This window comes from Paramormyrops kingsleyae, chromosome 11 (genome assembly GCF_048594095.1).
Source record: "Paramormyrops kingsleyae isolate MSU_618 chromosome 11, PKINGS_0.4, whole genome shotgun sequence".
Classification (NCBI taxonomy): domain Eukaryota; kingdom Metazoa; phylum Chordata; class Actinopteri; order Osteoglossiformes; family Mormyridae; genus Paramormyrops; species Paramormyrops kingsleyae.
This window is the reverse complement of record NC_132807.1, coordinates 6824348-6850233: the sequence shown is the minus strand read 5'-3', so window position 1 is coordinate 6850233 and position 25886 is coordinate 6824348. Positions and strand designations below refer to the sequence as shown.

Genomic DNA, 25886 nt, shown 5'->3' with positions numbered 1-25886 from the left:
ATAAACTGACTCATGTCAAACCAAAAATGACGCATGTGCTTTTTCAAATTTACCTCTCATATCTCCAAGACCCTTTCTGTGGGCCATTGATAGGATTGTTCCCCTCCTCTATAATGATAATGACGTCACGGTTTGGGTGTAAGTGGGCCTATAAAAACCTGTGTGCCCTTCACACACAAAAAAAAAACACCAGCCACCCAGGAAAGTCCTTGCTTGTAGTACATCGTGTCTGATTTTAGTGTGGACTCTTGAGAATGCAGGCTGCGGAGTACAATCGCAGAGGTAAGGGATCTGTCATTTATTTTGTCGTTTCTCTTGTCTTGTTGCTACAGTATATGTGTCTCTGATAAATATTTTTTAATGTGAAATGTGGTCAAAATGCCAGACACTGGGACATTTAATGCATAAGGTGGGACTTGAAGGACTCAATCAAAAATTTTGAAGTAAATGTTTGTTATGCTCATCATAGAGGAGTATTTGTGTTATATTATCATGTCCCCAGAATAACTGATAATTATTAACTTAACTGTTTTCTGCACTCAAGGCAAAGAGCTCATTGACTATATCACGGAATACCTGACCCAGATCAGGCTGAGGCGGGTCAGCCCTGATGTCCAGCCGGGTTACATGCGCAGCCTCCTTCCAGAAAATGCTCCCATAGAACCAGAAAACTGGGAGGAAATCTTTCATGACATTGAAAAAATAATAATGCCTGGGGTAAGTGTTTCAATGTATTCCTCTATGATCATGCTCTCAGAAAATTCATTTTGTTGTACAGGTCTAGAGCGGCGATTCCCAGCCCGGTCCTTGGGGACCTCCAGACAGCCCATGTTTTTAAGAACATAAGAACATAAGAACATAAGAACTATACAAACGAGAGGAGGCCATTCGGCCCATCGAGCTCGCTTGGGGAGAACTTAACTAATAGCTCAGAGTTGTTAAAATCTTATCTAGCTCTGATTTAAAGGAACCCAAGGATTCAGCTTGCACTACGTTATCAGGAAGACTATTCCTTACTCTGACTACACGCTGTGTAAAGAAGTGCTTCCTTAAATCCAGTTTGAAATGTTCTCCCGCTAATTTTGCTCCCTCCCAGACAGCCCATGGTTTTGCTCCCTGACAACTCCCAGAAATGTGGACTGTTTGGGAGGGAGCAAAAACGTGGGCTGTCTGGGAGGGAGCAAAAACATGGACTGTTTGGGAGGGAGCAAAAACATGGACTGTTTGGAGGTCCCCAAGAACCAGGCTGGGAAACATTGCTCCGGAGAGCTACAGGGACCATTCTGGATTAAATTAAATTGGTACCAGTGAAAAAAGATCTGGAATGGGAAACTCAATCATGATGGATGGTCAGTTAAAGTTGGTAGAGGCTTCCTAGATAGTTCTGTTTTCTGATGGATTGGAAATGAAAATTATATTATATTATATTATATTATAATTCTGAAATATTTATCTTGTAAAAATTGTACCAGCTTTGTAGGTTCCTTAATCCTGAAGTTGTGATCCTTAAGCATCTGAGTTGGTTGTAATGTTTGGAGTTGGTTGGTTTCTGGAAGGTCTGATGTGGTTGTAGTTGATGCTGGTAGCTAAGCAAGCTGGAACACCTGAGTTGGCTTTAATGGATGGTGATTGTTCAGGCTGCTGTGTCTCACCATGCTCCAGGTAGTACACTGGCAGAGCCCGTACATGCATGCCTACTTCCCCGCTCTCAACTCCTGGCCCTCCCTCCTAGGAGACATGCTGGCAGATGCCATTAACTGCCTTGGATTCACCTGGGTAAGTGGGTGAAGGTTCCAGCGACGAGCTGCTCAAGCTGACGAACAGGCGGCTGTTTGTCTTGCACGCTTAATGTCTTTGTTTCTCCAGACAAGCTAAGATCTTAAATACAATGAAGCATATAGTCAAGAGGGACAGTTTTGAAAGCTGAACACAAGAATGTGACCATATTTGAACACCTAAAATATCATCCATCCATCCATCCAAACCAGTGGCGGAGCCAGGAAATTTTCAATGGGCTGGCCAGGGTGGGACCAGAGGTCATTTTGGGGCAGCACATAAATCAAAATATGAATATAAGGCATCTAGAAAATAAGGGAACATTTATAGTACATAGACACTATAACTCTACATTGTTTATTATTCAGGCAGTGGTGGAATTATCAAATAAACATTTAATTTAAATTCAATTCCTTGCAGTTAAGGTAACAAGCATACACTAAGCACAAGATTCCCAAACGTCTGCATTGCTGCTGTTCTGAGAGCATGTTTAGCTCAGCTGTGCAGTGAGTTTATTCCTTTTCAGTACAGTAAACAATCAGTGATTCAGAGAAACAGGTATGGAGTCAAAGGTTATTCAAAGTCTGATTTAACAAAAAAATAAGCAAACACGATGGGGGTGGCCAATGGGGGGGGGGGGATTCAGTCTAGGAATACCACGGCTGGCTCTTGCCACCCCCCCCAAATCCATGTATGATTCATCCATCCATCCATCCTCCCGTCTGTCCATCTTGTTATTGCTTATCTTGGTCAGAGTGACGGAGCCGAACATACTGGTTACCCAAACTCCACCTCTGCTTTGCAGGCTTCCAGCCCAGCTTGCACTGAGCTGGAGATAAATGTTCTGGACTGGCTCTGCAAGGCGTTGGGGCTGCCCTCCCATTTTCTGCACCACCACGCTGGCAGCAGAGGGGGAGGAATGCTGCAGGTAGGTCCCTCCCGCTCCAGGCAGGAGAACACCATGTTAAACGTGATGTATTGATATTGTTCCACTTGCTCCTTGTGTCCTTCGAGAAAGTTCAGGACCTGACCCACAGACAGTCCACATTTTTGCTCCCTCCCAACTCCCCGCGAACTGTCTGTGGGTCCCCGAGGACCAGACTGGGAAACAGTGATATAAGTAAACATTCACTGGGTGAAATGGTTGCAATGTATATGTAGTATAATATATTTTTTTTATTTCTCTATATGTAACACTAGTGTTTATGGATTTAGAGTTCCTGCAAGCATTGTTACCTTCATGTTTTTGGAATGAGTCTCTAAATGTAAACAGAGCTTATAATTAAAAGGATTTAACTGTCATTTAAGTAGTAAGGTCTTTCCTGGTGTTGAATTAGCCTTTAGGAGAAAATCATGTAATTCTTTTAGGCTGTTTTGTTGTATTTGACATATTTAACATAACAAAAAGCCCCCCCTGTGTCCATTTCTTCCAGAGCACGGTCAGCGAGTGCACCTTGGTCTCTCTGCTTGCAGCCAGGAAGACAAAGATCCTTAAGCTGAAGGAGACAGAGGCGGACACTGACGACTCTGTGCTGAACTCTCGGCTGGTCGCCTATGCGTCTGACCAGGTTAGATGTGGCGGGGAGGGACTGACGGCTGTTAGCGTGACGTATATCATGCCATGGCCTCACTTGGCCTTATGACGTCGGCGGTGATCCTCAGGGTCGACGGCCAGCCTAACACTCTGTTATTGCTCCGCACTCTAGGCTCACTCCTCTGTGGAGAAGGCAGGTCTGATCTCCCTGGTCAAAATCCGCTTCCTGCCCACAGACGAGCAGTTTTCCCTCCGTGGGGAAACGCTGCAGACAGCGATTGAGGAAGACCGGAGGAAAGGTCTAGTACCAGTCTTGGTAGGTTGTAAGCTTCAATCTTACCATTCAGTTATGATGCACACTATGAACTGCCTATGATACGTGTAACTAAACCTGCCCTGTTTCCACCTTCCTGTTGTTTTCTGACAGCTCTGTGCGACTCTGGGCACTACAGGAGTGTGTTCATTTGACTGTTTGTCTGAACTGGGACCAGTGTGTATGTTCATATTTTCTTCTCTTTTGCCATCTATGCACTGCCTAGCCAGCTTTAGGGTATTTTTCTGTTCTCATGTATATATTTTACACCATCTTCCATTGCCAAGGACCAGTTCTAATACTGAAAACAGAAGTATGCAAAACAGTAAAAACCCCCCAAATGTCATTCTTGCCCCACCCCAAATATCAAGGATGCATTGGTTGCATCCTCACCAAACAAAACCAATCCCATGATGCACTGCACCAAGTTCAATCTTGGGAGGCAAGTTAGCAAGACTGGTCTTGCCAAGACTGCAAGTACGATTTTTGCGTTCTTGGTGTTAAGAAACAGCTTCAGTGTCTGTGAAAGCACAGGAGTAGCATTAATGCTGTTATCAGCCTGAGGGTGGAGCCAATATCACGTGACCCGATCTCCTGCTCTTCAGGTGCCAGAGAAGGCCTGTGGCTGCATGTGGACGCTGCATATGCCGGCTCCGCCTTCCTTTGCCCCGAGCTGCGCGGCTTCCTGAATGGCATTGAGTTCGCAGACTCCTTTGTCTTCAACCCCTCCAAATGGATGATGGTCCATTTTGACTGCACTGCCTTCTGGTAAGAGAATCGCTTTATCCAACCATCCTATCCATTCAAGATCCATTTACTTTTAGATATATTTGACAGACAGGATTGTTCAAAGCATCATGCAAGAGAGGCAGGTAAAATATAACAAGCATATTGCTTTCAAGGAGCCAACTTAGGTACAAGTGCTGTTAAGATAAGTGCAAGATAGTTGATACGTGATTAATCTTGACACTCTGCTGGTGCTGCAGGGTCAAGGACAAGTACAAGCTTCAACAGACCTTCACTGTGGACCCAGTCTATCTCAGGCATGAAAACTCTGGAGCTGCCACTGATTTTATGGTATGACACTGGTCCCTTTCTTCTGTGTTACTGCTGTGTTTTCGTGTTACATTCATTCTGGAATCTTTGGATCCTGACACTCAGTTTATTACAATTTGTAATTAAAATTACGACTACAGCTAGAATTTTTATATATCCGTATAGCTAGAATTTTTTATTGTTGCAAGTCTCCCCTCAAAGGTAGTACATCACGGCTCCCTTCAAGGACCCTGGTAATATTTTTTATGTGACTCTGCCTGCCACCACTTAAAGTCCTTTTTGTTTGTTTCTCCCAGCACTGGCAGATTCCTCTCAGTCGCCGGTTCCGTTCACTGAAGCTTTGGTTTGTGATGCGATCATTCGGAGTGAGGAACCTGCAGGAGCACATACGACACGTAAGGCAAAAGCACTTACGGGTGCATTACACTGGAGCCGTCACGCTGCAAGCATGTAATCTGTCTCATTTGGTAACCGTTACACTAATGGTGGTGTTTAAATATGTTCTCCTCCTTCCTGTTGTTTCAGGGCATAGACATGGCGAAGCTGTTTGAGTCCTTTGTCAGCGCTGATCCAAATTTTGAAATTCCAGCTCAGAGACACCTTGGCTTGGTGGTTTTCTGTTTGAAGGTATGTTGTAGCTTTATGTGAGAATGAACATAATGGCAAGATGGGTCTGAGGGAATATGCCAGAAACAATACTTTAGCCTTTGTTGAGAAACAGTAAAGATTATTATTACTCTACACCAGTGGGCACCGACCAGTTGATCACAATCAAAAGGTCGATCACTTTCATGCTGCTGCTGCCACCAACCAGCAAAATATATCAAGATATCAAGGGGGACCACTTCACCCCCCAGTCAAAAAAATTACTGTGGCAACTCAGTAGCTCTTTAAATACATTGCAAAAAAAAAAAACGAGACCACTGCTGTACACAAAGGACAAAGTTTTGTAAGCTCTCAAGAAAGATATGGTACAATAATGAACTGAAGAGGATAATGATTGTCGGATGATCTTTGAGCACCACAGGTGAATGACCTCAGGGATAAAAAAAAAAAAAAGTCACTAAATGGGGGAAAGGTTTACAACCTGCTTGTGAAGGATAGAGATCCAAGGAAAATTAACCCTATCTCATCCAAATGCAGGGAGGAAACTCTCTGACGCAGGAACTTCTGAGAGAACTGACAAAGTCAGGCACAATGTACCTCATTCCTGCCGTCATCTCCTCCAAGCTAGTTATCCGCTTCACTGTCACGTCCCAGTTCACCACCAAAGAGGACATTGTACGGGACTGGGATATCATCCACCACACTGCTACTGCCATCCTAGCCAAGAAGGCTGTGGACCGAATCATCAGTGGCTCTGGGGAGGTTCTGACGGCCCACAGCGACATGGTGGATCGAGTCGAAGCACGGGATGAGGAGCAGGGCACCCTGGAGTGTCAGCCCAGGGGGAACATCGACACTCAGGAGGCCGGGCACATTACCTATATGGCTACTAGACCTCAGAATGCAATGCTGCCTTCTGACACCTACGGCCATCAGAACGGTCTGGATCACAGGAGGACCACCCGCTCCTTAAGTTGCAACGGGGAAATGCTAACTGGCCCAAAAGATTCAGACCTCCTCAGGCTTCTCTCAAAGGATGTCATCACCGCCACACGCAACGTGTCTTGCATCAAGGAGGGTGTCCTCTCGAAGATCCCAGAGTGTGCTGGCATCCTGGAAAAGAGGGTTTCCAGGAGGCTCACAAAGCAGTACAGCGTCCCCGTCTTCTCGCAGTGCGGGATTCGGTGTGGCGTCATACGGCCATGCTGCTCCTTCATGGCTCTGCAGATATTTAACAAACCTTGGTTTGCCTGCAGCAGAGTGAGCTCTGCTTTAACTTAAGATCAGTTTTGGAAAAACCTGCTCAATTTACCGCATCATCCTTACGGTCATTTAGAAAACATACTAGATTAATTAGAGAATGCCGCTGAAGAACTATAAATAATTACTGGCAGGTATTCAGCTTATTAAACCATTATTTCTTTAATCTTCATCAATCATGCCAGTGCATTATTGCCTTTTCCTTCCTTCCATATATTCATCTGTCCATCCATCCATCTGTCCATCTATCTTTCATAATCATTTACCTAATACAGACTGACACTAATATTGCCTTTTCATTTTAGAAAAGTTCTACAAATTGTGTAACATTCAAAACATTTTATTAACAATTTTTTCCAACTATATTCACATTTTTAAGGCAATACTTGTGGAAATATTTCACAAAACACTAATATGATTGCCATCCATAAATTATTTATTCATGACTGATGATTCCTTAATTGGGCAATTCTTACTTTTTGTTCAAATGCATTTTGCAAAAGCTTTCATTCCTGCTGCTTTCTCTCTATACTAAATTTAGTCGTCACAAATTTGAAAGTATTCTCATTATTTGTTGTCATTAAAAGCTCAATTCCCCAGATCGCACATGGTTCACAGCTTCACCGTGCCGTCCCTTATTGACTCGTACACCTCCTGTGCCAGTGGAATATAGCTCTTCTTGCTGTCGTCCAGAAAGTACAAAGGATCCTGAATCACACCTGGGTCAAAGCCTTCTTCCGCCAGCTTTACCTTCATCTGCTTAAATGTTGCAGTGACAGGCAGGTAACTCTGGGGTTCACAATGAGAAAATTGGGAAAAACATAGATTTACATAAATTATGTAAAAAAAAAAAAAAGAATAAACTTTTCAAGGAATTCTGGCCTAAATGTAAATGCTCTGTACTCCATTTCACCTGGATTCTGAGAAATCGAGGTCTTGCATAGCTGGGGAGATAGGATTGTACAACCTCGTAGGTCCTGGCTCCATCAAAATTTTGACCATCTTGCAGCAAAAGTGCAGCCATTCCTACTCTACCCTCATGTCCTGAAAGATACGTATCAAATAACGTAAAAGAAAAGAATCAAATAACGTAAAAGCAGAAGAAAATATATAAAAAAGGAAAAAGCTGCCATACAATTATAAACCTGCAAAGTTTTAAAAGAGATTCATTGGTTTTAGAAACCTTTGACTTACTGAACTTCCATAGCTGTTTAATCAATGCAGGGTCATGTGACCACTGATCCAATCCCAGAAAGCACAGGTCAGAGGGGACACTCTGAACAGGATTCCGATGCTTTACAGGGCATGTGCGCACACTCACAACCACACACTAAGGGCAATTTAGAGAGACTAACCCACCAAACCCACCAAACCCACCAAACCATAAGCCCTTAGACTGGGAAAAAAACAGGGAATTCAGAGAATATGCAAACTTCGTACTGAAGGAGCTAGGGATGTGAACTGAATCCATTTATTATTATTATTATTATTATTATTATTATTATAAAAATCATCACACAATATAAAATGTCACCTTCCAAACTGAGGTGTTTTTTCCCCAAAATGCACAACAACATTACTGTGACTGTCAGATCAATGACATCACCACTGTAGTTCAACTCTGCTTTCAGATGACAGAACCCAAGTTCTGCTTCATTACCTGGTATCTTGATGCCAAACACATTGGCTTCTTTAATGCAATTGACCATGATCAGAATTTCAGCAACTTCAGTGGTGGCAACATTCTCCCCCTTCCATCTAAAACGAGAGTAAATAGTCACACTTCTCCAAAGACTGATAATCACATGGCAATCCATCACAAAAACGCTCAATCAAGTGTCAATCTAGTGTGAATCTGGAATGTGATTTCAATTAAGGTAAAACTAAACCTCTTTACTAAAAACTGGCATAAAAACAAACCAGCCCAGTGAGTCGGCGAAACTGGAAGTCTTATACATCAAGGGAATTGTTAGTGGAAAAAGTACAAGACAGTGGGAAGTTTTATTGTGATAAAAAAATAATAAACTACCGAAAAAAGGAAAAGATTTTTTACACGACTGTGCGGAACTACAATGATCTACAGCATCAGCAGGCAGCTAAGTGACATGAGAGATTCATCATCAAACCATTATGAAAATGGTGCTGCAATTAAAAACAAATCACTATTTTACATTGTTAGTTTTGCTTGGCTTATAAAGGAAGAGTGTTTTGATATTATTTCTGCCTATAATGCGAACCGTAGGTGTAAAACCACATTCATAAATAATATCATTTTAATCCTTATTCCTTATAAGGAGTAAAAAGAAGATTTGCTCAAAAATGTAGTACTAATGACCACTTCTTGGGCCATGATTACTTGGAGTTCAGCAGTTTTGCTCATCTAACCTGAAAGTGTCTCCAATACGATCCTGAAAGTAGACGAATCCCTCGTGATCAATCTTCATGAGGTCTCCGGTGTTGAAATATAAGTCACCTTTCTGAAACACATCCCTCAGCCGCTTCTTCTGCGTTTGCTGCGGGTTTCTAGCATATCCAGCGAACGGAGCGATTTTGGTTATTTTCGCCACTAAAAGCCCGGTTCCTCCTACAGCAAGTGAAAAGGGTTAATGACACCAAACGCCGTGGCTTTTTACTCCTGTATAATTTACAGAGGAGGAGTTTGATGAAGTTTGTGTTTTATACCTTTTGGCACCTGCACACAGAACCCTCTGGAGTCCCTCACTGGTTCTTCCTTCTCTGTGTCATATTTAATCAGAGCGTAACGGCAAAACATCTGCAGAACACAAATGATTAAATTAGATTTTATAAGAGAAAAATTAAAAGACAGTAATTCTTATTAACACATATCTATGTTTCATCATTCAGTCTACAATCTGTACATCATTTTCTGAGCTTCCACGTTTATGGATTATATATTATTTAGAAAAAAAATAGATTTGTCGCTGTTAGAAATGACAGCATTACACTCCCTGGACAGCCCATTTGGTCTGGCTATCTAAACCAAACTCCCCCTGCACTCTCCAATTCGTACAATTTCTAGAAATACTGGATGGATCACCTGGAAATGTAAGAGTTAATTAGCTGGTAGGAATGTATACATATCCATTTACAGTGTTGCATTGACGAACAAGTGACTTGATCTTTTTTGATAATAACCGACACTTTATTTATCCCCAGGGGATAAATATGCCTCCCCCAGCTTACTCTCTATAGGTGAGAGCAAGCTGCTTGTGAAGGGCAGCCCAGGATGCTGGGTGTCAAGGGATTTGCTCAAGGACCCACAGATGCCAAGGCTGGGACTGAGCTAGTAACTTTCTGATCACAGGTACAGAGACTTAGCCCGCTGAGCAACACGCTGCCCAAAATTGCTGAATTCACATTTTGAATGGTTAAACATGGTCAATCTCTTTCTTTTTCAGACTTTCATCAAGTGTATATTTTTAGGTGTAGATTTTCATCCATCTTTTGTAAAGTGATAATAAGATCCATCAAAGGTCAAATAGAGTAAATAATGACAAATAGATCGATCCTGTTCACAAGGATAAGCCTCTAATAATCTCATCCTTTTCTTAGCTGGCACTAAGCACTGTTGCTTCAGTTTTGGTGCAATTTATCACAATAGGTCCAGACCTTCACCCACACAAATTGTGCCTTCTCTTTGCGATGACTATCCAACACTGCTTCAATTTTGGTGCAGTTTGTCTCAAAATTTGGTCAGGTCCAGATCCTAACCCTTACAACATGTATGCATAGATCTGTCAAATACTTTTTGAGTTATCTCAGTAACAGGATCAAATGTCTGAAACTCTTTTGTTTTTTGCTATCGCTATGCAGCGTTGCTTCGGTTCTGGGGGGAGGTATCTTAAAATTTGAACAATTCCAGTTTGTCGCCCCTATAATGTGCCCGCAAAGCTTAAAAAGGATCCATACAATGTTTTCAGAGTTACTGTGTTCACAAGACCAAGTGTTTTCAACAGCTGCTATTTCCTTTGCAGCTACACAGTGCTGCTGCTTCATTTTTGAGGCAATCTATCTGAAAATGAAACCAGGCGTAGATCCTCATCTGTATAATGTAGTTTGTGAAGCAGTACTAAGATCCATCAAACATTATTTGAGTTATCACATTCACAAGGTCAAATGTCATTTGCTTTCATCCTTCCTTTTGTTGCCATTAAGCGGCGTTGTTTCAGTTTTGGGGCAATCTGTGTCAAAATTTAATCAGTTCCAGTCTGGCACCCATATAATGCCTGGGCAAAGCTTGAAAAAGATCCATCAAAAAACTTTTTGAGTTATCATCTTATTAAATGTTAAAACTATCCTTTTTTTTGCTATCACTATGCAGCGCTGCTTCAATTTTGGGGCGTTCACTTTCAAAACTAAACAATTTCCATTCCAGCTCTCCTACAATGCCTCTGTTAAGTTTGAAAAAGATATATCAAACAATTACCGAGTTATCATCAACAGGATTAAGTGTCAAAATTCTTGCCTATTTTGGCTATTACTACGTGGCACTGCTTCAATTTTGAGGTGATCTGTCCCCAAATGTAATCAGATTTCATTCCTAATGAATCACTGCAAAATCGAAAAAAGATACATGAAACGGTTTTTGAGTTATTGTCTTGCATACCAAAGTGAATGTGGTATTGAAACCATGTGTTCCCGAAAGTCCAGGGAATACAATTACATCATGTTCAGCTATCATACCTTATACAGAAAAAACTCCCGTCCACATGCACCAAGTTTCCCGATGTAGTTCAGAAAGCCAACATTGCTCTCAGTTGCGCCGTAACACTCGCAGATTCGTACATCTCCGTACCTCTGAAGAAACTCGGACCAAGTATCTGTCCGTATGCCGTTGCCGATAGCCAGCCTGACCTTGTGATCTCGGTCATTTTCTTTCTGAAAGGTAAAAAATAAACATAAATACTATAATAATGATGTTTCTCTTCCTGAGAGTCACCCCAAGGTTTCTGTGCACACTTTTATCAATCTATTCCACATTTATCAAAACTTCATACATGTTTAATTCCTGTGATAGAATTTTAACAGAATTATCACCAAATGATGAAAATGCATTTTACGTAAAACTAGAATGGGTACTTTACAGAGCATGTGAGCGGAGCGGGAGCGAGCACAGGGCAGCATGTTTGAAAAAGACTTGAGTGTCACCCACTCACAACTTGAAATAAATCATTTCTGCTTGAATGTGGATTTAACTGCTCAGTGATTTTGATGCCATGCTACAGTTTAAATGCAATGCAGATTATTTTTGTGAGCAGTGAGAGTGTACCGCTCCTTGAGCGGAAATTCTCATCGCTACACTCCAATCACATGCTCTGATACTTTATACTGGTTTTACAATCAACAATGATACAGTGACTTTACATATATACACATGGTCTCCAAAACCTGTATGGTCAAATATTCTCATTTATTTAAAAAATAAAGTTACGGTCCCATTACATTACAAATGTACTGTTTGGAGATGAACAAGTTCATGATAACATATCAAGATACTACAACTCAAAATACCAGGCCTCTACTCAACAGAACATGGTCAACTTATCATTGAAAATTCCATCCAAAATTCTGTTCAGCCTCCAAAGGGCCATGTTTTCTGCTCTGTGCTTCAATAAGAAAGACATAACCAGAATTTCATCTATTACAATTCAGCTGGACTAATGATATTGTAAACCTGAGAGGTGCTTTTTAAAAATATGGTTAACAACTACAGTAATCTACAAGAATAGGTTACATTAACCTATTAAGTTCAAGAATAATGTGTTCATACTCAAAGTACAAAACGTGCTTCTCTTCGTTCTGTTGATTTGGCAATGTGCTTTATTCAGAGATTAGCAATTACCTTTGGTTGGTTGCAAAGGTATCGCATTATTTCTCCAATGTATTGTATCACGGTAACATTATACTTTCGGCAGTCATCCCAGAACTGGGAAGCGGAAAACTTGCGTTTCAATACAATGGTCACACCTGAAAGTGGGAAGGAAAATGGGGATGAGTATTTTCATACATTAAACTTCCCATTTACAAGAGAATTTTATCTTTAAGAGGAAAGAATGACTGCAGTAGGGTGTCGTGTGACTGTCACGGGCAGTCGCGGTGGAGAGGTAAAGATGGGGCCAGATCCAAATCCCATAATCCTTTGGGGGACGGCTCAGCATGTTAGGCTGCCGTGGCTGTGATTGGAAGGTTACCAGCTCAAATCCCATCCTTGGCAGAACAGTCACCTCTCCAGTGGGGTGCTTGTAAACTCCACAACATTCTTAATCCATAAACACTGCTGCTACCAGTTTATGCTCAAGTAAAACTAGATACTTCTTTAAACAAAGTGATTTAATTTTGACATTCTAACAGTTCGTCATTCTCCTTCCATAATAAATAATTCTATATTTCCACTGCTGTGAGTATAATCACGTCAGGCTCTAAACCAGCGGTGGCCAATCTTATCAGCAAAGGACCAGAGTGTATGCAGGTTTTTGGGATAACCTTTAGGTCAGCTGTTCAAACCCAGGTGTGAGGACTCTTCAGCCAATCAGCCCTCTAATTATTAACCTAATTAGGGAGTTGCAGCGAAAACCTGCACACAGAGCAGCCCTTTGCGGATAAGACTGCCCACCCCTGCTCTAGACCCTCAATTTTCCAAATTTCCCTCTTTTCTCATGCAGCAGCAACCAATCTAAAACCGTTCTTAAAGGGATACTACCCAATTTACAAACACATACTGAACCAACAACAAAAAAGAAAAAAAAAAAGAATCATAAGGAAAACAATTTACATACAAGAATGTCAATTAAACATAATTCAATAACCAATGAACTGTGTCCTTGGGGCTCCTACAGCCCTTAAACCCTCCAAATTTCTCCGAGGCCCCAGATTAACGTCCTGAGCCTGTGCTTTTACTCTCAACTGTGTGAATATGTCTCAAAGGAGAGCACGTGGGATATTCAAAAAGAAGAATTGGAATGTACTCATTCAAAAACCAATAAAGCATAATTTCAATATCTTGCTGAAATGCTTGCCTACTTTTTTGCTGGGTCGGTCGGGTTTCACACTTTACCTCTTTCAATTGCACCACAAAGTCCCATAAGGAATCCAGAAGCATGGTAGAGAGGAAGATAAACATACATCACATCGCCAGAGGTCACTCCATTTAATTTTTGTAGAAAAGATGCCATCCAGACCCTCTCATGGTTTAACACTGCAGCCTTAGGAAGTCCTTGAAAGACATACAGCGAAGAAACAAGATTTCGTTAAACTGTAATCCGTATTTAGCAGAGGTGGAGATTTCAGGCCCAGAGAGTACAAGTCCAGACCAAGATTTAGTTTCAACCAACTAGCTGAGTATAAAGAGTCACAGTCACAGAGTACTTGGTCTGGATTTGTACTCTCTGGACTTGAAATCTCCACCTCGGGTATTCAGTTTGCTTTATTTGCTTCATTAGAATGTTTCAAGTTGAATAATTCATAAATAATTGTATTTTGGTAATTAAACTGTATTCTCTTCAGAGTTTTAAAAAATGTCCTTTTCTATTCAGGTGCAGTGTGACCTCTGCTGTAGATGGGCACATTCTCAATGTTTCTTCTGAAGTTCGACAGAAAGTCACAGATATCATATGTGTAAAATCATGTTTCTGCCACATGAATGTTCCTGTTCAGTTTTGTTCAGATCTTCATAGTAAATATTCATACAACAGGGCTGTATGAATTATATGTGAGGCCTGTCACAACTGATAAAATATGCTATAAACCAAAACGTTGTTAGGATTTTATTAAAAGGTACAGTCCAAAGTATATCCCACAGTTATTACCTGTTGTGCCTGACGTATAGATGTACATTGAGGGGGATTTCATAGTAATATTTGACCTACAGGTTGGGGATATCGCTTCATCGGAGGATTGACTGATTTTGTCCGAGAGTGTTTCTATTCCTTGGGTGTCGCATTCTTCACCCAGAATGAACACCGAGGCGTTACTCTCCTTCAGCCCCGGCAACACCTCTTCCACGGCGCTTTTCAAATCTAGGAGAACATGACTTTGTAGGTTGATTCTATTACTGCAGTCAATATTAATAATAAATAATAATTAATTATTTTATTATTATATAATTATCATCCAAACGGTCCCTTCACGATTTACAATGTATTTCAGCCAAATGCAGATTCTTACCTGCTGCGGCTATTAATACTCTGGCCCCCGAACAAGAAAAACAATGCAGTAGGGATTTGGATCTAATGTTGCAGTTCAGCAGCGCAGCGACACAGCCCAGTTTCGCCAGGGCCAAGTAAATCCACACGTACAAGGGTTCATTTCCCAGGAAAACTGCGACAGTATCGCCCTCTTTCAAGCGAGCGTGTGTCAGCAAAGCTCTGGCAATTTTATTGCTGACTTTATCCGCGTCCTTATAACTATATATTTCATCACCGAAAACAATGAAGGGTTTGTTCGGGTTCTTCTTCACCTTGTCCAAAAAGCAGTCCAATACGGTATAACAAGGCTTTTTTCGTTTGCATTTCGAAATAAAAATACCAATTTGAACTGTCGCTAAGAAGTATCTTAAATCGTGGAGTAAGTAAGGAAACCAGGAACACAGGAGAAACGGCAGGACTGCGAGTCCGGCAAGAGCAGCGTACAGCGTGAACATGCTGAACACCATTTCATAAACCATATTCGGCCGAAGTCATGGTTTTCTCTAATGACCTTTGTCACACGCACTGGGTGCGCTTAAAATCGCCAATGATTTTATCCCTAGGCGGAGCCTGTGTTTCGTTGCTGCGGTTAGGCTGCCTCGGTTCAGCGCAACTGGAATATTGCGCAACAAGTTGTTGAAGTTGCTCATATGGAACTTCTTGAAATAACAAGAAAGAAAGTATTTTGAAAGATACTTTAAATAAAGAAGCATGTTAATAATAATAAGACACATAAGAATAATACTGTAATGAAAGTGCAGTGTATTTAATCTTAGCATAATTTTTGACTAAAGAGAGAAATCAGAGAACCTATGGAATGTTCCACAAAGCAAGATCGCTGAGTTAATAATAATAATGATAGAGAAGTAATTGATTCCATCCATTTTCTGAAACCACTTAATCCCAACTGGGGTCGTGGGGGGGACTGGAGCCTATCCTGGGAACAATGGCCGCGGGCAGAAACCAACCCTGGGCGGCCGCCAACACAACGTCATTGATTCTTGGGGGGAGGAAATTCTCTTTATGCTTCCCCTATTTTGCTCTCTGAAGAAGAGAGTAAGCTGGCTGTGAAAGGCAGCCATCCAAAGCAGCACCCAGGGGGGTGGGGGTCCTTGCTGAAGGACCTGCATATGTGCCAGGGCCAGCCTGGAACCAGCAGCCTTTTGGTCCCACAGAGGCACAAGTTGTCCCCATTTTCTAACTTAAGACAAAAGTAATGATTGTCTAGTATGAGTTAAGGTAAGGAGTATTCCTATTGGACTATCATGAGAAGAGGAAACACCACAACAATATGGGGAAAGCACACGCATGGAAGGGGCAGAGGCTCAACCTCAACTCCTGTGAGGTGTGAGGCTACAATGCGAATCAGGGGGCTACTGTGCCACCCCACGTTATATTCTCATTTCATAGTACTCTCCCATGTTTTACAGGTATGTCTGGTCCATGAGTAACTATGTTCATGTCCAACCAATGAGAATCCATGGGCGAGTGCACTGATTGGATCAGTCCACTGCTTTAATTTTAGGGTGGATTGAGCCGCTTCTGTCACAAAATTTGATAGATAGGGGAATAGAAGCATTTAAATTATTGCTCAGAAGTAAGAACAATGCTCAATAGCTGAAACAGGTTTGCAGGGTCATGCAGAGACTTTTTGTGGGAGCAGCTGCTTGACTGGGTGGTAAAATCTGCTAACTGTGGGGGGGTCCCTTGGTAAATTTTGATGACCAGGGACTTGGGGTGGGAGGGGTCATCTGTGATCAAAACTGGGCAATCAGGACCTAAAAAGCTTCTTTCTATCAATTGTTCATTCAAAAGGGGTAGGTTTGCTTTCATATAAGTTATTCACTTTTTGTCACACTTTCCTCCTACAATTAGATTGTGGAGAAGGGATGGGAAAAGCCAGCTGAACACAATAGGCTGTAGTTATTTGTGTTTTGGTTTGTTGCGCTGAAGTACCCTTGATAAGAAAGCCATAAATAAGGTATATCCCTCTTATTACGATTTTCTGTCTCCCGCACTTTCTTCCTATAGGTAAAACCCATAGAACGTGGAACCCATCAGAATATTTTAGTAGCTGTGTCTTCAGATTGACAGAATATAAATTTATGAAGGTAAGGAGCGTGCACTTAGTGTGTTGCTGCACCCATCACATGATGAACCACCTCAGGGATGAGAACCCCAGTGACTGGACTGCCAATCCTGCCACCAACCCCCAAGTTAGTCCCTGTAAGCTGGAGGACCTCCTCATAGGGCTGGATACAGATTAACATCATACCCAGGATGAAGCAACTGCAGGTTAAGGACTTCCTCAAGGGCCCAACAGAGTAGAATCACTCCAGGAATTCAGGGGATTTGAACCCACAACCTTGCAGTTGCTGGCACAGAGCCCTAGCCCCATAGCCACCACTCCACCCCATTAAATGGACAAATAGAATATACATATCTATATATATAAAGAAAGTAAGTGGCATTTTAAGACGTAGACAACGAGACATACACAAAGATACACAGAGAAAAGACTGTCCAGATTGGCATGCAAGTTAAATATTCAACAAATGAACAGGTTTCATGACTAGCACTCGGAGTATTCAGATAAAAACGCATTTATTGGCTTTTGCATTTCTAGTTGATTCACTCAGTAATTTTAGGAAATGCCTCCCCACCACAGCACCCCAAGCATCCGGTACACAGCCACCTGCCAATCCGGCCCGCCAAACAACAACCGCTTACAGTGCTACTAATTCTTATCTGTATGACTGCTGCCATTTCTTTTAAAGTCTACACTGTTAATCATAATAAAATATTATATGACTGCACTGCAGCACTTTAACTATTCAGCTTGATACTGTGTATCTATATTGTATATATAATTTTTTATTTTTATTTTCATATTTATTGTAATTTTTTACTTTTAAACTTTGGTGGGAAACACAGTTTCATTGCACATGTGCAGTAATTATCATTGTAATTTAAATAATCATTATTATTTAAAGCTCAATTCCCCAGATCGCACATGGTTCACAGCTTCACCGTGCCGTCCCTTATTGACTCGTACACCTCCTGTGCCAGTGGAATATAGCTCTTCTTGCTGTCGTCCAGAAAGTACAAAGGATCCTGAATCACACCTGGGTCGAAGCCTTCCTCCGCCAACTTTACCTTCATCTGCTTAAATGTCCCAGTGACAGGCAGGTAACTCTGGGGGGAAAAACATAGATAAATAGATAGATTCTGTAAAAAAAAAAAAAAAAGAATAAACTTCAGGGAAGTTCTTCTGATCTAAAAGTAAATGCTCTGTACTCCATTTCACCTGGATTCTGAGAAATCGAGGTCTTGCATAGCTGGGGAGATAGGATTGTACAACCTCGTAGGTCCTGGCTCCATCAAAATTTTGACCATCTTCCAGCAAAAGTGCAGCCATTCCTACTCTACCCTCATGTCCTGAAAGATACGTATCAAATAACGTAAAAGAAAAGAATCAAATAATGTAAAAGCAGAAGAAAAATATAAAAAAGGAAAAAGCTGCCATACAATTATAAACCTGCAAAGTTTTAAAAGAGATTCATTTGTTTTAGAAACCTTTGACTTACTGAACTTCCATAGCTGTTTAATCAATGCAGGGTCATGTGACCACTGATCCAATCCCAGAAAGCACAGGTCAGAGGGGACACTCTGAACAGGATGCCAATGCTTTACAGGGCATGTGCGCACACTCACAATCACACACTAGTTGTTATTATTATTATTATTATTATTATTATTATTATTATTATAAAAATCATCATATAAAATAATCACACAAAATAAAATATTTGCCACCTTCCAAACTGAGGTGTTTTTTTCCCAAAATGCACAACAACATTACCGTGATTGTGAGATCAATGACACAAACAATGTAGCTCAACTCTGCTTTCAGATGACAGAACCCGAGTTCTGCTTCATTACCTGGTACCTTGACACCAAACACATTGGCTTCTTTAATGCAATTGACCATGATCAGAATTTCAGCAACTTCAGTGGTGGCAACATTCTCCCCCTTCCATCTAAAACGAGAGTAAATAGTCACACTTCTCCAAAGACTGATAATCACATGGCAATCCATCACAAAAACGCTCAATCAAGTGTCAATCTAGTGTGAATCTGGAATGTGATTTCAATTAAGGTAAAACTAAACCTCTTTACTGAAAACTGGCACAAAAACAAACCAGCCCAGTGAGTCGGCGAAACTGGAAGTCTTATACATCAAGGGAATTGTTAGTGGGAAAAGTACAAGACAGTGGGAAGTTTTATTGTGATAAAAAAAAAAATAAACTACTGAAAAAAGGAAAAGATTTTTAGAACAAGTCTTCGAACATGAAGCAATATGAAGCACAGAGAGGCAACGTCAGTCACCAAAGTTACACGACTGTGCGGAACTACAATGATCTACAGCATCAGCAGGCAGCTAAGTGACATGAGAGATTCATCATCAAACCATTATGAAAATGGTGCTGCAATTAAAAACAAATCACTATTTTACATTGTTAGTTTTGCTTGGCTTATAAAAGAAGAGTGTTTTAATATTATTTCTGCCTATAATGCGAACCGTAGGTGTAAAACCACATTCATAAATAATAAAATTTTAATCCTTATTCCTTATAAGGAGTAAAAAGAAGATTTGCTCAAAAATGTAGTACTAATGACCACTTCTTGGGCCATGATTACTTGGAGTTCAGCAGTTTTGCTCATCTAACCTGAAAGTGTCTCCAATACGATCCTGAAAGTAGACGAATCCCTCGTGATCAATCTTCATGAGGTCTCCGGTGTTGAAATATAAGTCACCTTTCTGAAACACATCCCTCAGCCGCTTCTTCTGCGTTTGCTGCGGGTTTCTAGCATATCCAGCGAACGGAGTGATTTTGGTTATTTTCGCCACTAAAAGCCCGGTTTCTCCTACAGCAAGTGAAAAGGGTTAATGACACCAAACGCCGTGGCTTTTTACTCCTGTATAATTTACAGAGGAGGAGTTTGATGAAGTTTGTGTTTTATACCTTTTGGCACCTGCACACAGAACCCTCTGGAGTCCCTCACTGGTTCTTCCTTCTCTGTGTCATATTTAATCAGAGCGTTACGGCAAAACATCTGCAGAACACAAATGATTAAATTAGATTTTATAAGAGAAAAATTAAAAGACAGTAATTCTTACAACACATATCTATGTTTCATCATTCAGTCTACAATCTGTACATCATTTTCTGAACCTCCATGTTTGTGGTTTAAATTAGAATTGCCTTATGTTTTGCTTTCATACCTTAAACAGAAAACACTCCCGTCCGCATGCACCAAGTTTTCCGATGTAGTTCAGAAAGGCAATATTGCTCTCTGTCGCACCATAACACTCACAGATTCGTACATCTCCGTACCGCCGCAGAAACTTGGACCAAGTATCTGTCCGTATGCCGTTGCCGATAGCAAGCCTGACCTTGTGATCTCGGTCATTGTCTTTCTAAAAGGTAAATATAATAAGGTAAATAAACATATCATAAATGGTGTCTCTCTTCCTGATAGTCAATGTATATTAGCTACAACTAGTATATATCAATTTTACAAATGAGAATTAAACATGCATTTTACAAATATACAAATGGTTTCCAAAAATCTGTATTATAAAATATTCTCATTTAATTAAAAAATAAAGTTACAATCCCATTACATTACAAATGTACTGTTTGGAGATGAACAAGTTCACGACAACATATAAAGATACTACAACTCAAAATACTAGGCCTCTACTCCACAAAACATGTACAATTTGATATTAAAAATTCCATCCAAAATCCTGTTCAGCCTCCAAAGGGCCATGTTTTCTGCTCTGTGCTTCAATAAGAAAGACATAACCAGAATTTCATCTATTAAAATTCAGCTGGACTAATGGTATTGTAAAACTGAGAGGTGCTTTTTAAAAATATGGTTAACAACTAATCTACAAGAATAGGTTACATTAACCTATTAAGTTCAAGAATAATGTGTTCATACTCAAAGTACAAAACGTGCTTCTCTTCGTTCTGTTGATTTGGCAATGTGCTTTATTCAGAGATTAGCAATTACCTTTGGTTGGTTGCAAAGGTATCGCATTATTTCTCCAATGTATTGCATCACGGTAACATTATACTTTCGGCAGTCATCCCAGAACTGGGAAGCGGAAAACTTGCGTTTCAACACAATGGTCACACCTGAAAGTGGGAAGGAAAATGGGGATGAGTATTTTCATACATTAAACTTCCCATTTACAAGAGAATTTTATCTTTAAGAGGTAAGAATGACTGCAGTAGGGTGTCGTGTGACTGTCACGGGCAGTCGCAGTGGAGAGGTAAAGATGGGGCCAGATCCAAATCCCATAATCCTTTGGGGGACGGCTCAGCATGTTAGGCTGCCGTGGCTGTGATTGGAAGGTTACCAGCTCAAATCCCATCCTTGGCAGAACAGTCACCTCTCCAGTGGGGCTCTTAAGAAAGGCCCTTAACACACCAAATTGGTCCAAGTCGTCAGATAAATGGTGTGACCCCAAGTTTCACTCTCAACTGTGATTGTGTATATACACAAAGATCAGCCATAACATTAAAACCACCTCTCTAATATTGTATAGATCCCCCTCATGCCAAAAAAAAATGGATCTGACATTTCAAGGCATGGACTACACAAGACCTCTAAAGGCATCCTGGGGTATCTGGCACCAAGATATCAGCAGCAGATTCTTTGCAAAGCTGCAAAGTGGTGCCTCCATGGATCAGACTGGTTTGTCCAGCATCCCCATCAGATGCTTGATCGGATTAAGATCTGGGTTCGACGGTTGCCCTTCCTTCCACCACTTTTGCTAGAAACTGACCACTGCATACCAGGAATAACCGACATGATCATCCTGAAGATGCTCTGATCCAGTTGCTTAGCCATTTCAATTTGGCCCTTGTCAAAGTTGGCAAGAACCTTCCAAATGGCCATTTTTCCTGCTTCTAACACATCAACTTCAAGAACTGGCTGTTCATTTGCCTAATATATAATATATAATGTTATTCACTTTACCTGTCAGTGGTTTTAAAGTTGTGGCTGATATGTGTGTTCGTGTATGGCTTAAAGGAAAACAAGGCAGGATGTGTGAAAAAAGCATTCCAATGTGCCTCTGCTAGTCATTTTGCAAAAGTCATAAAAGCATAATTTCAGTACTGTACTTTCCTGCTGAAATGCTTGCCTACTTTTTTGCTGGGTCGGTCAGGTTTCACACTTTACCTCTTTCAATTGCACCACAAAGTCCCATAAGGAATCCAGAGGAATGGTAGAGAGGAAGATAAACATACATCACATCGCCAGAGGTCACTCCATTTAATTTTTGTAGAAAAGACATCAGCCAGACCCTCTCATGGCTTAACATTGCAGCCTTAGGAAGTCCTTGAAACACATAAAACCATACTGAAGAAACAAAATTTGATTTAAACTATAGTAATCCTTAATCTGCTTTATGAAAGAAATGTTTCAAGCTGAAGAATTCTAAAAGAATTCTGTTTTTGTATTTATACCGCAATCTTTTAGAATATTATTAAAAATGTCCTTTTCTATTCAGGTGCAATGTGACCTCTGCTGTAGATGCGCACATTCTCAATGTGCTAAGTTTGACCGAAAATCCCAGATAACATATGTGTAAAAAATATGTTTCTGCCACATGAATGTTCCTGTTCAGCTTTCATATTTATTTAAATTCATAAAGCCGGGCTTTACAATAAAGTAAATTAGACCATTAGATGTAAAGCCTGTCACCTAAAACACTGTAGCGGCTGGAATACTAGGGCTATTCAGTGTTTATTATAGGGCAGTCCTTTTTGTGATAATCCTGTTGCATGTTCATAACAATATGCTATAAACCAAAATGTTGTTAGGATTTTATTAAAAGGTACAGTCCAAAGTATATCCCACAGTTATTATTACCTGTTGTGCCTGACGTATAGATGTACACTGACGGGGATTCCAAAGTAATATTTGACCTACAGGTTGGGGATATCGCTTCATCGGAGGCCTGACTGATTTTGTCCGAGAGTGTTTCTATTCCTTGGGTGTCGCATTCTTCACCCAGAATGAACACCGAGGCGTTACTCTCCTTCAGCCCCGGCAACACCTCTTCCACGGCGCTTTTCAAATCTAGGAGAACATGACTTTGTAGGTTGATTCTATTACTGCAGTCAATATTAATAATAAATAATAATTAATTATTTTATTATTATATAATCATCATCCAAACGGTCCCTTCACGATTTACAATGTATTTCAGCCAAATGCAGATTCTTACCTGCTGCGGCTATTAATACTCTGGCCCCCGAACAAGAAAAACAATGCAGTAGGGATTTGGATCTAATGTTGCAGTTCAGCAGCGCAACAACACAGCCCAGTTTCGCCAGGGCCAAGTAAATCCACACGTACAAGGGTTCATTTCCCAGGAAAACTGCGACAGTATCGCCGTCTTTCAAGCGAGCGTGTGTCAGCAAAGCTCTGGCAATTTTATTGCTGACTTTATCCGCGTCCTTATAACTATATATTTCATCACCGAAAACAATGAAGGGTTTGTTCGGGTTCTTTTTCACCTTGTCCAAAAAGCAGTCCACTACGGTATAACAAGGCTTTTTTCGTTTGCATTTCGAAATAAAAACGCCAACGTGAACTGTTGCTAAGAAGAATCTTAAATCGTGGAGTAAGTAAGGAAACCAGGAACACAGGAGAAACGGCAGGACTGCGAGTCCGGCAAGAGCAGCGTACAGCGTTAACATGCTGAACACCATTAATACATCATATTCGCCTGAAAGCAAGGTTTCCCTTAATGATCTTAGTTACACCCAGTGAGAGCCCATGCAGTACCGTAAGGCGCGCGGGTTGCGGAGACGATCCCCAGTATGGAGTGAGATCACTGCCAAATATACGAGAGCGCAGACGCATAGATAAACCGAGCAAAACAGACACTACGAGCGCGCACTGCGCCTTTGGAACGCAGATAAGAGCGCTCGCTTCTCGCAGCCTCGCGCTTGATTCACCGTTTCGCGCTCGCTTCTCGCAGCCTCGCGCCCGATTCACCGTTTCTCACGCGCTTCTTAGTTTTCTGCTCGCTTCGCAATTTTCTTCTCGTTTTGTAATTAAAACAGGAAATTACGTCAGAGATTCAAGGCGTGGTAGCTCATTTCTGAGACTGTCGATTGAAAGCGCACAAAAGGGTATGGCTGCAGAACGTGCACTCTTAGCTATATGCACGCTCAGCCACAACGGGACGTGCAACCGGGGAATCGGTTCCTAATTGCTAAATTAGTGCTAATAAAGTGTTGTAACGATATGAAAAATTCTTAATCTGGCCTTTGTTGGTTTATTAAAATGTTAAAATACCAGATTAAGTTAATCAAGCTAAATGCTCGCCTGTTATTCTTGAAATTATTAGCATCCTGGCCGTGGTAGCGTAGCGAGAGCGCTGATGTTCCCTTATTTAAAAGGAAAAATTAATTGCGCAACCATCATAACTCGCTAACGTACGCACGCAGTGCGCGTGTCCCCTTATTCTATATAACCACTGTTACATACATATAGATATGTATGACATACATACAGGGGCGCTGCTAAGGATTTTGGGCCCCATGAAAAGAATCTTGACAGGGCCCCCAACACAGCTGAGACTTTTTTCATATTAATTTACATAAAATCATGCGCTTTTATGTTATTTTGACTATCATTCTCATATATTTAAGTCAATCAGACAATTGAACTCCATCCCATGTCCACACCCGTAATTTGTCCTCTGTAATACTGCACTACTTCAGTACTGTATAATGTATATACTGTTAGGGGTTGGGAGACAGCCGGACCAGTTGCTGCTGCTGGTTCATTTGACTCTGTTTGGAACGAGGCATGATTTTCACAAAGTGCGTTTGACTGCATTGAACGTTTAACTAAAACTGTGTATTGTTATTTTTTCCAGCGTTTTCTTGATCTAACATGGGGAGAAAATTGAGTTCCCTTATCATGCACTTTTAACACTAGAACGGCCACCAGCAGTCATTTTAACCGCAACATTTAAACTTAGGGTAATTATCTTTAACACTAGAACGAACAAGGCGTCATTTTGACCGTTTTGAAATTTGCATATTCAATAACTTTGTCTAAATAAATCACAAAGCCTTGCTGCTCCCTGACTTTTCCTAAAACTACATGAATTTTCATTAAAACTAGTTTAAATATTTGTGTAAATAAATATTTAAACCGTAGGCTACGATCATTGACACACGGGCGGTCCACTAACAATTTAGTCCTACTTACAAACCCACCTTTTCTTCTGAAATATTGGGTAACATACTGTCGACCCTTTGCCTCTTTCACTTGTCTTATTTTTTTCTCTTTCCGTTTTTGGCTTCCAGATTTTTGAGGCATTTTCACTTCTGCCGGCGCTATAAGTGAAGTCAAGCTGTTGCCTGGATACAATTTGGGCGGACTGAACCATTTTATGATAATCGAGAGGGGGAGAGGGGCTCACGGACGTTTGTGTTTCCTAAACAAACACATTTTTTGACACCAGGAAACAACAAATAGAATAATTTTAAGTTAATAATTTTTACTATCAGCACCACAATTTTATTGGGGGCTTCTCTGGGCCCCCTCTCAGTCATGGGCCCCGAGAATCGTCATCATTTACCCCCCCCCCCTTTACAGCGCCCCTGCATACATATATGTATTACATACAGTGATCATCCACTATATCGCGGTTCACCTATCGCGCCCCCGCTATAGTATATCGCGGATTTTCCCCCGACGCATCACAGTTCTCTGCGATGTGTGTGTGTGTGTGTGTATGTATATATGTACATTACATATTATTATTGTTACCCATATCCTTAGCCCGACATCAATATATTATATATATTTATATATTGAGTGTGTTTTAATATGTTTACATGTGTTTAAAGCACGTGGGAGTGGTATTTTAAGGCTTAAAGTATATATAAAAAATTATTTACATGGTAATTATATATATATATATATATATATATATATATATATATATATAGTATTTATGTGTGTGTATGTGTGAATAAAGAGTAAAATGGATTTAAAAATAGCACAATTCTGTGTTAAAATCATATCA

General features: G+C 40.8%; 3 protein-coding genes across 4 annotated transcripts; 1 reads left to right on the top strand and 2 right to left on the bottom strand.

Annotated features, from left to right (window-relative positions):
- Positions 1–196: 196 nt before the first annotated feature.
- hdc (histidine decarboxylase) lies at positions 197–6717 on the top strand. Its single transcript, XM_023813860.2, has 12 exons — positions 197–282; positions 545–717; positions 1663–1776; positions 2582–2704; positions 3210–3344; positions 3483–3626; positions 3738–3804; positions 4229–4391; positions 4610–4700; positions 4976–5074; positions 5205–5306; positions 5823–6717. The coding sequence occupies exons 1-12, from the start codon at positions 255–257 to the stop codon at positions 6564–6566; spliced, it is 1983 nt and encodes a 660-aa protein (XP_023669628.2). The 5' UTR covers positions 197–254; the 3' UTR covers positions 6567–6717.
- On the bottom strand, positions 6683–17157 carry LOC111844944 (long-chain fatty acid transport protein 2-like). The gene is made up of 10 exons (XM_072717930.1): positions 14730–17157; positions 14372–14581; positions 13621–13779; positions 12409–12533; positions 11250–11444; positions 9228–9318; positions 8931–9129; positions 8206–8303; positions 7459–7589; positions 6683–7334 (listed from the first exon to the last, which is right to left on the bottom strand). The coding sequence occupies exons 1-10, from the start codon at positions 15226–15228 to the stop codon at positions 7158–7160; spliced, it is 1884 nt and encodes a 627-aa protein (XP_072574031.1). The 5' UTR covers positions 15229–17157; the 3' UTR covers positions 6683–7157.
- Positions 17158–17336: 179 nt separating this feature from the next.
- LOC140593432 (long-chain fatty acid transport protein 2-like) lies at positions 17337–25259 on the bottom strand. Of its 2 annotated transcripts, none has more exons than XM_072717932.1 (10): positions 25072–25259; positions 22703–22912; positions 22010–22168; positions 20834–20958; positions 20037–20231; positions 19777–19867; positions 19480–19678; positions 18692–18789; positions 18057–18187; positions 17337–17944 (listed from the first exon to the last, which is right to left on the bottom strand). In XM_072717932.1, exons 1-10 carry the CDS (start codon positions 25172–25174, stop codon positions 17768–17770), a joined length of 1488 nt encoding a protein of 495 aa, XP_072574033.1. In that variant the 5' UTR covers positions 25175–25259; the 3' UTR covers positions 17337–17767. The 2 variants fall into 2 exon arrangements, with proteins under 2 accessions (XP_072574033.1, XP_072574032.1); XM_072717931.1 differs by lacking the exon at positions 25072–25259 and adding an exon at positions 23061–23920.
- Between the last annotated feature and the right edge of the window lie 627 nt (positions 25260–25886).